This window comes from Tamandua tetradactyla, chromosome 4 (genome assembly GCF_023851605.1).
Source record: "Tamandua tetradactyla isolate mTamTet1 chromosome 4, mTamTet1.pri, whole genome shotgun sequence".
Classification (NCBI taxonomy): domain Eukaryota; kingdom Metazoa; phylum Chordata; class Mammalia; order Pilosa; family Myrmecophagidae; genus Tamandua; species Tamandua tetradactyla.
This window is the reverse complement of record NC_135330.1, coordinates 108,776,626-108,791,556: the sequence shown is the minus strand read 5'-3', so window position 1 is coordinate 108,791,556 and position 14,931 is coordinate 108,776,626. Positions and strand designations below refer to the sequence as shown.

The following is a 14,931-nucleotide window of genomic DNA, read 5'->3' as shown; positions in this document are numbered from 1 at the left end:
GTCTCAACAACTTTAAAAAGATTGAAATCACACACAACACTTTCTCGGATCATAAAGGAATGAAGTTGGAAATCAATAATAGGCGGAGTGCCAGAAAATTCACAATACATGGAGGCTCAACAACACACTCTTAAACAACAAGTGGGTCAAAGAAGAAATTGCTAGAGAAATTAGTAAATACCTAGAGGCGAATGAAAATGAAAACACAACATATCAAAACTTATGGGACGCAGCAAAGGCAGTGCTAAGAGGGAAATTTATTGCCCTAAATGCCTATATCAGAAAAGAAGAAAAGGCAAAAATGCAGGAATTAACTGTCCACTTGGAAGAACTGGAGAAAGAACAGCAAACTAATCCCAAAGCAAGCAAAAGGAAAGAAATAACAAAGATTAGAGCAGAAATAAATGAAATTGAAAACATGAAAACAATAGAGAAAATCAATAAGGCCAGAAGTTGGTTCTATGAGAAAATCAATAAGATTGATGGGCCCTTAGCAAGATTGACAAAAAGAAGAAGAGAGAGGATGCAAATAAATAAGATCAGAAATGGGAGAGGAGACATAACTACTGACCTCACAGAAATAAAGGAGGTAATAACAGGACACTATGAACAACTTTACGCTAATAAATACAACAATTTAGATGAAATGGATGGGTCCCTGGAAAGACATAAACAACCAACTTTGACTCAAGAAGAAATAGATGACCTCAACAAACCAATCACAAGTAAAAAGATTGAATTAGTCATTCAAAAGCTCCCTAAAAAGAAAAGTCTAGGACCAGACGGCTTCACATGTGAATTCTATCAAACATTCCAGAAAGAATTAGTACCAACTCTCCTCAAACTCTTCAAAAAAATCGAAGTGGAGGGAAAACTACCTAATTCATTCTATGAAGCCAACATCACCCTCATACCAAAACCAGGCAAAGATATTACAAAAAAAGAAAACTACAGACCAATCTCTCTAATGAACACAGATGCAAAAATCCTCAATAAAATTCTAGCAAATCGTATCCAACAACACATTAAAAGAATTATACATCATGACCAAGTAGAATTCATCCCAGGTATGCAAGGATGGTTCAACATAAGAAAATCAATTAATGTAATACACCATATCAACAAATCAAAGCAGAAAAATCACATGATCATCTCAATTGATGCAGAGAAGGCATTTGACAAGATTCAACATCCTTTCCTGTTGAAAACACTTCAAAAGATAGGAATACAAGGGAACTTCCTTAAAATGATAGAGGGAATATATGAAAAACCCACAGCTAATATCATCCTCAATGGGGAAAAATTGAAAACTTTCCCCCTAAGATCAGGAACAAGACAAGGATGTCCACTATCACCACTATTATTCAACATTGTGGTGGAAGTTCTAGCCAAAGCAATTAGACAAGAAAAAGAAATACAAGGCATCAAAATTGGAAAGGAAGAAGTAAAACTATCACTGTTTGCAGACGATATGATACTATACGTCGAAAACCCAGAAAAATCCACAACAAAACTACTAGAGCTAATAAATGAGTACAGCAAAATAGCAGGCTACAAGATCAACATTCAAAAATCTGTAGCTTTTCTATATACTAGTAATGAACAAGCTGAGGGGAAATCAAGAAACAAATCCCATTTACAATCGCAACTAAAAGAATAAAATACCTAGGAATAAATTTAACCAAAGAGACAAAAAAACTATATAAAGAAAACTACAAAAAAACTGCTAAAAGAAATCACAGAAGACCTAAATAGATGGAAGGGCATACCGTGTTCATGGATTGGAAGACTAAATATAATTAAGATGTCAATCCTACCTAAACTGATCTACAGATTCAATGCAATACCAATCAAAATCCCAACAACTTATTTTTCAGAATTAGAAAAACCAATAAGCAAATTTATCTGGAAGGGCAGGTTGCCCCGAATTGCTAAAAACATCTTGAGGGAAAAAAACGAAGCTGGAGGTCTTGCGATGCCGGACTTTAAGGCATATTATGAAGCCACAGTGGTCAAAACAGCATGGTATTGGCATAAAGATAGATATATCGACCAATGGAATCGAATAGAGTGCTCAGATATAGACCCTCTCATCTATGGACATTTGATCTTTGATAAGGCAGTCAAGCCAACTCACCTGGGACAGAACAGTCTCTTCAATAAATGGTGCCTAGAGAACTGGATATCCATATGTAAAAGAATGAAAGAAGACCCGCATCTCACACCTTATACAAAAGTTAACTCAAAATGGATCAAAGATCTAAACATTAGGTCTAAGACCATAAAACAGTTAGAGGAAAATGTAGGGAGATATCTTATGAATCTTACAACTGGAGGTGGTTTTATGGACCTTAAACCTAAAGCAAAAAGCACTGAAGAAAGAAATAAATAAATGGGAGCTCCTCAAAATTAAACACTTTTGTGCATCAAAGAACTTCATCAAGAAAGTAGAAAGACAGCCTGCACAATGGGAGATAATATTTGGAAACGACATATCAGATAAAGGTCTAGTATCCAGAATATATAAAGAGATTGTTCAACTCAACAACAAAAAGACAGTCAACCCAATTACAAAATGGGAAAAAGACTTGAACAGACACCTATCAGAAGAGGAAATACGGATGGCCAAAAGGCACATGAAGAGATGCTCAATGTCCCTGGCCATTAGAGAAATGCAAATCAAAACCACAATGAGATATCATCTCACACCCACCAGAATGGCCATTATCAACAAAACAGAAAATGACAAGTGCTGGAGATGATGCGGAGAAAGAGGCACACTTATCCACTGTTGGTGGGAATGTCAAATGGTGCAACCACTGTGGAAGGCAGTTTGGCGGTTCCTCAAAAAGCTGAATATAGAATTGCCATATGACCCAGCAATACCATTGCTAGGTATCTACTCAAAGGACTTAAGGGCAAAGACACAAATGGACATTTGCACACCAATGTTTATAGCAGCGTTATTTACAATTGCAAAGAGATGGAAACAGCCAAAATGTCCATCAACAGAAGAATGGCTAAATAAACTGTGGTATATACATACGATGGAATATTATGCAGCTTTAAGACAAGATAAACTTATGAAGCATGTAATAACATGGATGGACCTAGAGAACATTATGCTGAGTGAGTCTAGCCAAAAACTAAAGGACAAATACTGTATGGTCCCACTGATGTGAACGGACATTCGAGAATAAACTTGAAATATGTCATTGGTAACAGAGTCCAGCAGGAGTTAGAAACAGGGTAAGATAATGGGTAATTGGAGCTGAAGGGATACAGACTGTGCAACAGGACTAGATACAAAAACTCAAAAATGGACAGCACAATAATACCTAATTGTAAAGTAATCATGTTAAAACACTGAATGAAGCTGCATCTGAGCTATAGGGTTTTTTTGTTTGTTTGTTTTTTACTATTATTACTACTTTTATTTCTTTTCTCTATATTAACATTTTATATCTTTTTCTGTTGTGTTGCTAGTTCCTCTAAACCGATGCAAATGTACTAAGGAATGATGATCATGCATCTATGTGATGATGTTAAGAATTACTGAGTGCATATGTAGAACAGTATGATTTCTAAATGTTGTGTTAATTTCTTTCTTTTTTCTTTCTTTCCGTTAATAAAAAAAAAAAAAGAGTAGCAAGGCAAGTATATAAATTATGTTCTACCTGTTAACATAACCCTGATAAACGTGTAAAGGTGAGACAGGATAAAACTTCTGCTGTGGTTTGTGGTTGATGACCATTTCCTGAGTCAAGGTATCTTTATGTGGATGCCTTAATTTAGACATTTTTATAGCTTTAGGACTATAGAGTTGCAACTTAATAAAGCCCCTTTTAAAAAGCCATTCCATTTCTGGCATAATGCAGTCTGGCAGCTTTAGTAAACCAAAACAACATGCAATTGTAGAAATCATGTAGGCAACTGCATATTCCAAAGTAACATGGAAAAGCAACTTAAAAATCTTTTCTTATTCTATAATGTTTTTTTCACTAACACTAAATAAATGCTTCATCTTCCTCGCATATTACTGAGAAATATTTGTATAGTAAGTAATAATAACATTTAAATATACAGCAATAGAGCCATGAGTAATATATTTATATACTTGTGTGATGATGTTGCGAAAGTTGGTTGGAAATACCCATTGCAAACCTTTCTATAAACACAGAGCTGATTACTTGATGAATTTTAAAAGACAGTATTTTTGAAAGCAGAAAGGAGAAGGGAAGACTTAATTAAGGCTTTTACTTTTTCTCTTCTGTTGATTAAGCAAACGGGGCAAAATCAGCTCAAATGAGGACATGGTAAAGAAGTTGAACATTCTACCTTATCTAAAAGTGGTTGATGAAACATTAAGTTGGCAAATGATCCACACTGATTTTCCACTGTGCCATTAAAATGTGGGAGGAGATTAAGAGAGAAAGAAAAGGGAAGTGATTAGCTCAGGTGATTCCCTACGTCTCAATCACTTTCTCCAGTGGGAGACTGGGACTTGGCAAGCCATGACTGGAGTGGCTGGTTTCCAGAAGATGGGCCCTTAAGGAAGTGAATAAGTCATGGCTAGTCTTTCACCAGATTAATCTCTTTGCTCAGTTTTGTGGTTCTATTTCTTCCTCTCTCAGTGCCAATACAATACTGTCTTCAATTTAATATAAATCTATAATTTCTTAATATCTGGTAGGGTGGGTTCCTCTACCTTGTTCTTCTTCAAAATTGTCATAAATATTCAAGGCCATTGCTCTGTCATATACATTTTAGAATCATATTGTCAAGTTCCAGGAAAAGTACTGATGGGATTGTGAATAGAACTGAATGGAATTTATAAATCAATTTGGGCTTTGACTTGCTCTAATGGCTTTTTGTATAATAAAGAATCTCGTGGCTGAAAGATCAACTATTTTTAATCACTCAAAGCAACAATTATGTACCTTATAAATGGCCATATTTGTCATTTTAGAGACTTTTACATTTTACCCTTCAATATAAATTACAAAAGACACATGCCCATACTTAGAATTTTTTGAAGCCTTAATTTTACTTTAGAGAGCTATCTTAAGTAAATATTCCTAAATATGGAAAAAGCTACCTGGGGGCATAAAAAGCTCACTGCAAGTACTTATAGTTGGACAAAATGGATACAATCTAAATATCAATGATAGGAATATTTATGTAGACTAGGATAAATATATTTTAGGATAAAATATGATGCCAAAAATACTTGTTGGCTTTCAAAACTATACAATGACATTGAAAATGTTTACTTATGGTACAGCATTATGTGATAAAATCAGGAAGTCAATTGTTTGTATGGTAAAAAAAAAAAAAAAAACCAAAACAGAAAACTTAAAATATGTGCATAGGAAGGCAAAATTTACTAAAATGTTCACTGTAGTTAGGTTAGGAGGATGGAATTACATTTCTTTCCCATTAAAAAAAAACTATTTTCTAATATTTCTGGAAGATGATATTATTTCTCTTCTATCAAAGAAAAATATTAGAAAGAAAAAAGTGTTATAGTACTTGTTTTCATAATAGCAAAATGCTTTTAAAAATAATATTTCTAAACAAGTAATAAGAGTGAGTAGTACAAAGTGATGTCAGTAAAATGTCAAAGTTAGCAGCTTCAAAACCCATCCCTAAATGGGGACTTCAGAAAAACAAGCAGAACTGTCAGAACCAACTTTTTTAGAACACAGTCAAAGGTTTACAGCAAACAAGTAGATGCTGAATCAAGTAAAAAGGCAACCTTTTGTGTTGTTTTTTTAATTCTGGCATTCAAGGAAATCTCTGTCAAAACACAGGTGGAATAGAAACTTCAGTAGCCACACATGATAAAGCATACAGTGTTTGCAAAAGTCTGGGCAAGTTACTAAATAGACAATCAAGTAAGCAAACTCTGTGGGAGGTGGAAAATCTGATTTCCAGAGCTATCACATATTCAAATGTGACACAATATAAAACAAACAAAAACCCACAAAGCATATGCAGAAACAGGAGACTATGGCCCACTCAAAGGAAAAAAAATTGACAAACGCTATCTTTGAGGAAGCCTAGACATCGGACTTACTAGACAAAGACTTTAAATCAACTGTCCTTTTTTTTATATATGCTCAAAGAGCTAAAGGAAACCATGGAAACAATGTACAAACAAAATGAGGGTATCGATCAAAACAAAGAACTTATAAAAAGGAACCAAACAGAAATTACGGAGCAGAAAGTATAACAACAGAAATGAAAAACTCACTAGAAGGATTCAATTATAGACGTGAGCAGGCAGAAAAAAGAATCAGCAGACACGGGGATGAGTCGACTGAAATTATCCTGTCTGAGGAGCAGAAAGAAGAAAAGAAGGAAGAAAAGTAGACAGATCCTAAGGGACCTGTGGGAAACTACCAAGCGGAGCAACATAACAATTATCTGAGTCCTAGAATGAGTCAAGAGAGAGAAAGCATCAGAAAAATATCTGAAGAAATAATGGTGAAATTCCCTAAATTGATCAAACACATGAATATACACATACAAGAAGTTCAACGAACTCCAGGGAGGTTAAACTCAAAAATATCCAAACTGAGACATATTATTACTAAACTGTTGAAAGACAAAGATAACAAGAGAATTGTGAAAGCAACAAGAGAGAAGCAAGTAACTTATTGTGTAAAAGGAATCCTCAATACAGTTAATAGCTGGTGTCTTATATAGAAACCATGGATTCCAGAAGAGGGTAGGTTGATGTATTTAAAGTGCTGAAAAAAACAAAAACTGTCAGCCAAGAATTCTATATCTGGCAAAAGTATCCTTAAAGAATGAAGGAGAAATAAAGACTTTCTCAGAGACAAAAGATACTGGTAGTCCTGCCCTGGAGGAAATGCTAAGGGGAGTCCTTCAGGCTGAAATGACGAGACACTAGAAAGCAACTTGAAGTCATGTATAGAAATAAACAACACTGGTAAGGGTTACTACATAGGCAAATATAAAAGCTAGAATTATTATACTTTTGGCTCATAATTTCTTTTTTCCTATATGATTTAAAAGACAAATGCATAAAAACAATAATTATAAATCTATGTTAGTAGGCACACAATCAATAAAGATGTAATCTGTTACAATGATAATATAAAGAGGGAAAGACAGAGATATATATAGGAGCAGTGCTTGCATAGTATTGAAAATAGGCTGGTATTATATAAAGTAGATTGTATAAGTTTAAGACGGTAATTGTAATCACCAAGGTAATCATTAAAAAAATAACTTGAAAATATGTAGAAAAGGAAAGAAGGGAATCAAAATGGTACAACACAAAAAATAAACTAAATATAAAAAGGCAGTAATGGAGGAACTGAGGACCAAAAAACATATAAGTTATATAGAAAAGAAACAACAAAATGGCAGGAGTCTTCCTTATAGTAATTACTTTAAATGTAAATGGTTAAACTCTCCAATTAAAAGGCAGAGGTTGTTAGAAGGCATTAAAAAAAGACCATGTTCCATCTATATGCTGTGTATAAGAGACTCACTTTAGATACAAAGACACAAAGAGGCTGAAAGTAAAAGAATGGAAAATATATTCCATATAAATAATAGTCAAAAGGGAGCTGGGGTGGCTATATTATTATCAGACAAAATAGATTTTAAGTAAAAAAAGTATGTGACAAAGAAGGAGATTATATAATTACAAAAGGTTCAATCCATTAAGAAGATAAAACAATTAGAGACATCTGTGCACCTAACAACAGAGCCCTTAAATACATAAAGCAAAAATTGACAGAATTGAAGGGAAAAAGAGTTCTAAAATAATAGTTGAAGATGTCAATATCCCATTTCAAATAACTGATTGAACAATGACACAGAAAATCAGTAAGGAAATAGAGGACTTGAACACCATTATAAACCAATTAAATGTAGCCAACATATACAGAACACTCTATCAAGTAAAAGCAGCAGAATATACATTATTCCCAGTTTACATGGTACATTCTCAGGATAGGGTATATATTAGGCCACAAAAAGTCATATTAAATTTAAGAAGATTTAAATCATATAAAGTACCTTATCCAATCACAATGGAATGAAACTAGAAATCAGTTATAACAGTAAGAAAAATAGAATACCTACAAATCTGTAGAAATTAACATCCTCTTAACCAGTGGGTCAAAGAAGAAATCACAAGTAAAACGAGAAAATATCTGGATATAAGTGAAAATGAAAACACAACATATCAAAACTAATCAGAGAAAGCATTGCTCAGAGGGAAATTTATAGCTATAAAGCCTACACTAAAATGGAAGAAAGATCTTAAATAAATAGTATAACTATACATCTTAAGGAACTGAAAAGAAGTGCAAACCTAAAGTTAGCAGAAGGTGGGAAATAATAAAGATCAGAATGGCAATAAATGAAATACAGAATAGAAAAACAATAGAGAAAATCAATGAAAACAAAGTTGGTTCTTCGAAAAGAGCCACAAAAATCTTTAGCTTTGATTGGCTAAGATAAACAGAGAAAAGGTTCAAATTACAAAAATAAAAAACAAAAGCGGAGACATTACTGTTTACTTTATAGATACAAAAAGGGTTTATAAGAGTATATTATGAACAATTGTGCACCAACAAATTGGATAACCTAGATGAAATGGACAAATACTTAGAAACATACACCTTACTGACAATGGATAAAGAAGAAACAGAAAATCTGAGTTGAGCTATAATAAGAGAAGGAGATTGGATCAGTAATCAAAAAAGTTTCAACAAAGAAAAGGCCAGGACTAAATGACTTCACTGGTAAATTCTAAAACATTTAAATAAGAAGCAACACAAACCCTTCTCAAATGCTTCCAAAAATTGTACAGAACACTTCCTAACTCATTCTATGAAGTCAGCATTACCCTGATGCAAAAACCAGATAAAGATACCACAAGAGAAGGAAACTACAGACCAATATTCCTTCCTAATATAGATGCAAAAATCCTCAGGAAAATACTGGCAAACTGAACCCAACAGGCACAGTAAAAGGATCACACAACATGACCAAGTGGGATTTATCCCAAGAACGCAGGGGTGATTCAACATAAGAAAATCAATCAATGTAATACATTAATAGAATCCAAAAGGTTGGGGGTAAACCACATGATCATCTCAATTATGGGAAAAAAAAGCTTTTGACTAAATTCAATGCCCACTAATGATAGAACACTCAGGAAACGAGAAATAGAAGGGAATTTCCTTAGTATGATAAAGAGGATTTATGAAAAACCCATAGCTAACATAATACTCAATGGTGAGAGAGTTTCCTTGTGAGATCAGAAACAAGACAGAAATGTTCACTGTCACCACTTCTACTCAGCACAGTACCGGGAGTTCTCACAAGAGCAATTAGGCAAGAAAAGCAATAAAAGGCATCCAAATTGGAAAGGAAGAAGTAAAACGCTCTCTATTCATAGATGTCATGATCTTATTTCTAGAAAACCCTATAGGATGAAAAAATACTGCTAGAGCTAAAAAATCAATTCGGGGGCAGTGCGATGGATCCTTAGTGGAAGAATTCTCACCAGCCATGCTGGAGACCCAGGTTCCATTCCCACTGCCTGCCCATGCAAAAAAATAAAATAAAATAAAAAACAATTCAGCAAAGTTGCAGGATACAAAATCAACACACAAAAATCAGTTATATTTTTAAACACTAGCAATGAACAACCTGAAAGGGTAATTTTAAAAAAAATCCCATTTATAATAGCATCAAGAAGAATAAAATATTTTTGAATAAATCTAACCAAAAGGGTATAAGACTTGTACACTGAAAACTATGAAATATTGCTAAAAGAAACTAAAGAAGACCTAAGTACACGTTCATGAATTGGAAAATGTAATATTGTCAAGATTTATCACCCAAAGCGATACACAGTTTCACTGCAATCCCTATCAAAATTCCCATACATGCTTTTTCACAGAAATGAAAAGACCCATTCAAAAATTAATAGGGAATTTCAAGGGACCCAGAATATCCAATATAATTTTGTCAAAAAAGAACAAAATTGGAGGACTCATACCTCCAGATTACAAGACTTACCGTAAAGATTCAGTAATCAAATATTGTGGTACTGGCATAAGGTTAGACATACAGACCAATGGAATGGAATTGAAAATCCATAAATAAATCCCCGCATCTATTGATTTTCAAAAAGAGTGCCAAAACTAATCAATGGGCAAAGAACAGTCTTTTTAGCAAATGGTGATGGGAAAACTGGATATATACCTGCAAAAGAATGAAACTGGACCCTTGCCTTATACCACATGCAGAAATTAAATAAAAATGTATCAAAGATTTAAATTTAAGAGGTAAAACTATAAAAGTCCTGGAAGAAAACATAAGGAAGAATCTTCTTGATCTTGGATTTGGCAATGAATTCTTAGATGATACCAAAAGCTCAGACCAAAAAAAAGAAAAAAGAAAGATAAACTGGGCTTCATTAAAATGAAAAACTTTTGTCATTAAAGGACACTCTTAAGAGAATGAAAAGACAACTCTCCGAATAGGAAAGGATATTTGTAAATCATATATCTGATAAGGGTTTAATATTTAGAATATATAAAGAACTCCCAAAAGTAATAACAAAAAAGATAAACAACCCAGTTTGAAAACGAGCAAAGGACTTGAATAGACATTTCTCCCAATGTCTAAGATACACAAATGGCCAATAAGCACATGAAAAGATACTCAACATCACTAGTCATTAGGGAAATATAAAACTAAAGCACAACTAGATAGTCCTTCATTAGCCACTAGGATGCCTATATTACAAATAAAAAATAGAAAATAACCAGTACTACCCTAGGATATGGAAAAATTGGAACCTAAATTCATTGCTGGTAGAAATTTAATATGGTAGAGAACAGTTTGACAATTCCTCAAAAAGTTAAAAGGAATGACTATATGCACCAGCAATTCCACATTAGGTATCTACTGAAATGCATTGAAAACAGGAACTCAAATAGATACATCAGTATTTATAAAGCTCTATTCACAATAGCCTAATGGTGGGAACAACCCATGTACCCATCAACAGACAATGGATTAAAAAAATACATGTAATGGTATGCTATACAGCTATAAAAAGGAATGACGTCTGGTACATACTACAACATGAGTGATCCTTGAAAATATCATGCCAAGTGAAATAAGCCAGACACAAAAGGACAAATATTGATTCCCTTACATGAAAACTGTCTAGAATAGGCAAATTCATAGAGATGGAGAGTAGATTAGAGGTTACCAGGGGCTGAGGAGAGGGCAAACAGGAGTCATTATTTAATAGGTACAGACTTTCTGTTTGGGGTGATGAAAAAAATTTTGAAAAAAGATGGTGGTGATGGTGGCACAGCATTGCATATGTAATTAATGCCACTGAACTGTATGCTTAAAAGTGGTCAAAAGGGTGACTTTTATGTGAAAAATATTTACCACAACTAAACAAAGAATATTGTGAACCACTTTATCCCAATAACAAAAAGGAGTGTGTGGTCCCATAGTGCTTCTTCAGTGCTTCACTTAAAGTTCAAACAGAGTCTGATTTGCAGGGTTGGGTTTGAGCACGATCACATATGGTTTCAGTAGCTTTGGGGAAACTAGGATTATGTATTTTTCTCCGTGAGAAAAATGAAAATATTTAGAGATGTAGATTAGGTGGCAGACAAGCTCCTTAGATTCAAATGGAAATTCAGTAATGACTCTAAAGTCACTTCAATCATGCAAAAGAGAAACTAATTTTCTCTCAGGTAGGAAAGAGCGTAGGGAGTTTCCATTATGAACTTGGAAAACAAACGCCCACAGCCTCATTTCTGCAGCCTGCATGTACCTTGAAGACATGGAAGGCCTCAAACTGAATGTTGGGGCTCTTGTCGCGAAGGAGGTTCATCATCAGCTTCAGGTTCTCGGGTTTGCTGACGAACTTCGTCATGACCGGGAAGTTGTGTCGGTCCAGGATCAGCTCCCCCAGCAGCTGCAAGAAAATGCAAGAGCAAAATGACCACTGGTCTGAGAATCACTTTCTGCGATACATAACTTCCTTCTCAGTGAAAAACAAAATGTAAATGTGGATAAGAATGTTATCTTTAAAAGTGAGAGTCCCTTACATGTGTCTTAAAGCACAGGTTTAACAGCAATAGCTCAAGTTATTTTAAGTATTTCACACTGTTTTGCTAAAGTCGGTGTTTCATGCACTGATGAATCTTTCTTATTTTTCTTTCAGCCTGTCATTACTATTTTTAAAAAATATTTATATTGACAAATCTTCAAACACATACAGTCCATACGTGGTGTACAAACAGTGGCTCACAATATCATCACATAGTTGTGAATTCATCATTTTTAGAACATTTGCATCACTCCAGAAAAAGAAATAGAAAGAAAAAAGAGAAAACTCATACGTACCATGCCCCTTACCCGTTCCTCTCACTGACCACTAGTATCTCAATCTGCAATTTATTTTACCTCTTATCATCCCTATTATTTATTTATTTATTCATTATCCATATTTTTTCACTTATCTGTCCATACTCTGAATAAAAGGTGCATCAGACAAGGTTTTCACAATCACATAGTCACACAGTAAAAGTTGTATCGTTATACAAGAATCAGAGCTACTGGAACACAGCTCAACAGTTTCAGGTACTTCCCTCCAACCACTCCAACACTATAAACTAAAAAGGGATATCTATATAATGCATAAGAATAACCTCCAGGATAACCTCTTGACTGTTTGAAATCTCTCAGCCACTGACACTTTATTTTGTCTCACTTCTGTGTTCTCCTTTTTGGTCCCCACCCATGATGCCAGATGCTGGCCCATCCCAGGAGTCCTGTCCCACATTGCCAGGGAGATTTACACCCCTGGGATTCATGTCCCTTGTCGGGAGGGAGGAGGGGAGAGTAGTGAGTTCACCTGCCGAGTTGGCTTAGAGAGGGAAGCCACATCTGAGCAACAAAAGTGGTTCTCTGGGGGTGACTCTTGGGCATAATTAACAGTAGGCTTAGCTTATCCTTTGCAGGATTAAGTTTCATATTGTTGTCTCCACTGCTTGAGAGAATATCAGAAATTCTCCAAATGGGGAAGTCGAATATTTCCTCTTTTCTTCCCAGTCCCCCAAGGGGACTTGGCAAATACTTGTTTATTCATTGCCCAAATTACTTTGGATATATTGGGGCATCACACTAACCTGGACAAACCAACAAGATCTCATGCTCTATTCAAGATTCATGCACTTATGGTGTTCAACCAAACTGACTATAAAAGTCAAATTAGTTAACACACTACCCAAAGTATAAATTTTGCACCAACTAAACATCTCTCCCTTTGGTCTCACACAGAAGATGAAGTTTTAAAATATGGATGATATTATCCTTGACCCTGTATTCTGGCCTACCCCAGTTCTATCCAGATCAGTTTCATTCTTATCTCTAGTCAAAGTCTGGTCCCTTTTTCAACTTTTAAAGCAGCTCCTATATGGGGTACTGCTGACTTTCACAGCTTCAGAGCTCTAATTCTGAGACTCAGGTATCACATAAATACCCAAGGTTTCTGGGAATGACCAGATTATACAAAAAGCTCAGTATCTCAGAATTTAGAAATAAGCTACAACTCTTGAAAATATGTGACTGTTGTAAGAGGTTACAATCTAGGACCCTTTACAATATGACTCAACCTGATAATCCATTCTCCTGACTTCAGTTCACCAAGTTTTTATATTATAGTTAGTCCATATGAGTGAGGCATGATAATATTTGTCTTTTTGTTTCTGATCCTTAAGGTTCATTCACCTAGTTGCATGTTTCACAACTTCATTCCTTCCTGTGGCCGCTCATTAGTCCATTGCCTGTACACACGCTAGTTTCCCCTTCCATTCCTCAGTTGTTGCACTTAGGCCACCTCCATCCATTGTGAATCACGAACCCTGCACTATAAACACCAGTTTATAGTGTCAGCCAGTCATTATTGTAGCTTACCAAGTGTTAGCCAGAACCAAATTTATTTTCATCATTTACTTTATCATATTTCCCATGAATGTATTTTGCTCCTCTGGCATTCAGGTAGTATAGGACAAACAAAATTGATGCTACAATTATACCTCACTTAATGAAATAAATGTAGTCTAGCAATTTACAGGAAAGATGGTTTATGTTAAGTAACTCTTACCTTCCCTCTTATTTTTCTTATAAAACCTGAAAAATAAACCCGACATAGCCTGAAAAGATCATCGACCCAGAATTCATATGAAGTTTAATAAGTACAAAAAGTTTTTTATTAAAAAATAAAAGCAAAACATTTTCTGATAACAAATTACTAGTTTCCAAAGTGTGGCATTACTCCAAAACAAGAAATAAGTTATAAAATAACATCAAGAGTCGTAATGGTAGAAGACCCTCTGGCAGCATAACAAGGTATTGCTACTTAACCTCATACTGGTAGCAACTCCTAAAGCTTCAGCAACCAGGCAATTTTTTCCACTACCTGAAACACAGCCTAGCAAAATTTTATGCATAATATATATTTATTTTCCAATCTTCCTACTTATTTTGGACAACTCAGGATGCATAACTGTAATACGTTGTATAGATAGTTAAGAAATCTGGTGAGAAGAGAAGGCATATCAAGCTGAGGGCTAGCTGTCTACTCCAACAGATTCCAGCAACAGAATTTCAAATATGTGTGTCTGCTATATAGGTGTGTGTAAGTAAACAACCAGCCTGCCTACTATGCAAAAAATGGACAAAAAAAAATCTTTTGTCCATTTAACAAATAAAAAGTACACACCTTAAGGTTACTTTAGTGCACAAAAACAAGGTTTGTTAAACCTGAAAAATAATGACCATTGTTGGAAGTTAGCTGGTCACCAGTTCATCCCATTCATACGGGATAGTCCTGGTGTG

The 14,931-nt window shown here is 34.7% G+C and overlaps 1 protein-coding gene across 7 annotated transcripts in view; it reads right to left on the bottom strand.

Moving 5' to 3' along the window:
- CAB39L (calcium binding protein 39 like) overlaps positions 1-14,931 on the bottom strand; it is a 247,816-nt gene that overhangs the window by 15,527 nt on the left and 217,358 nt on the right. For all 7 annotated transcript variants that reach the window (XM_077158197.1, XM_077158199.1, XM_077158203.1 and 4 more), the window contains one exon: positions 11,861-12,004. In XM_077158197.1, coding sequence (XP_077014312.1) covers positions 11,861-12,004 — 144 coding nt within the window. The remainder of the gene's footprint in view (positions 1-11,860; positions 12,005-14,931) is intronic.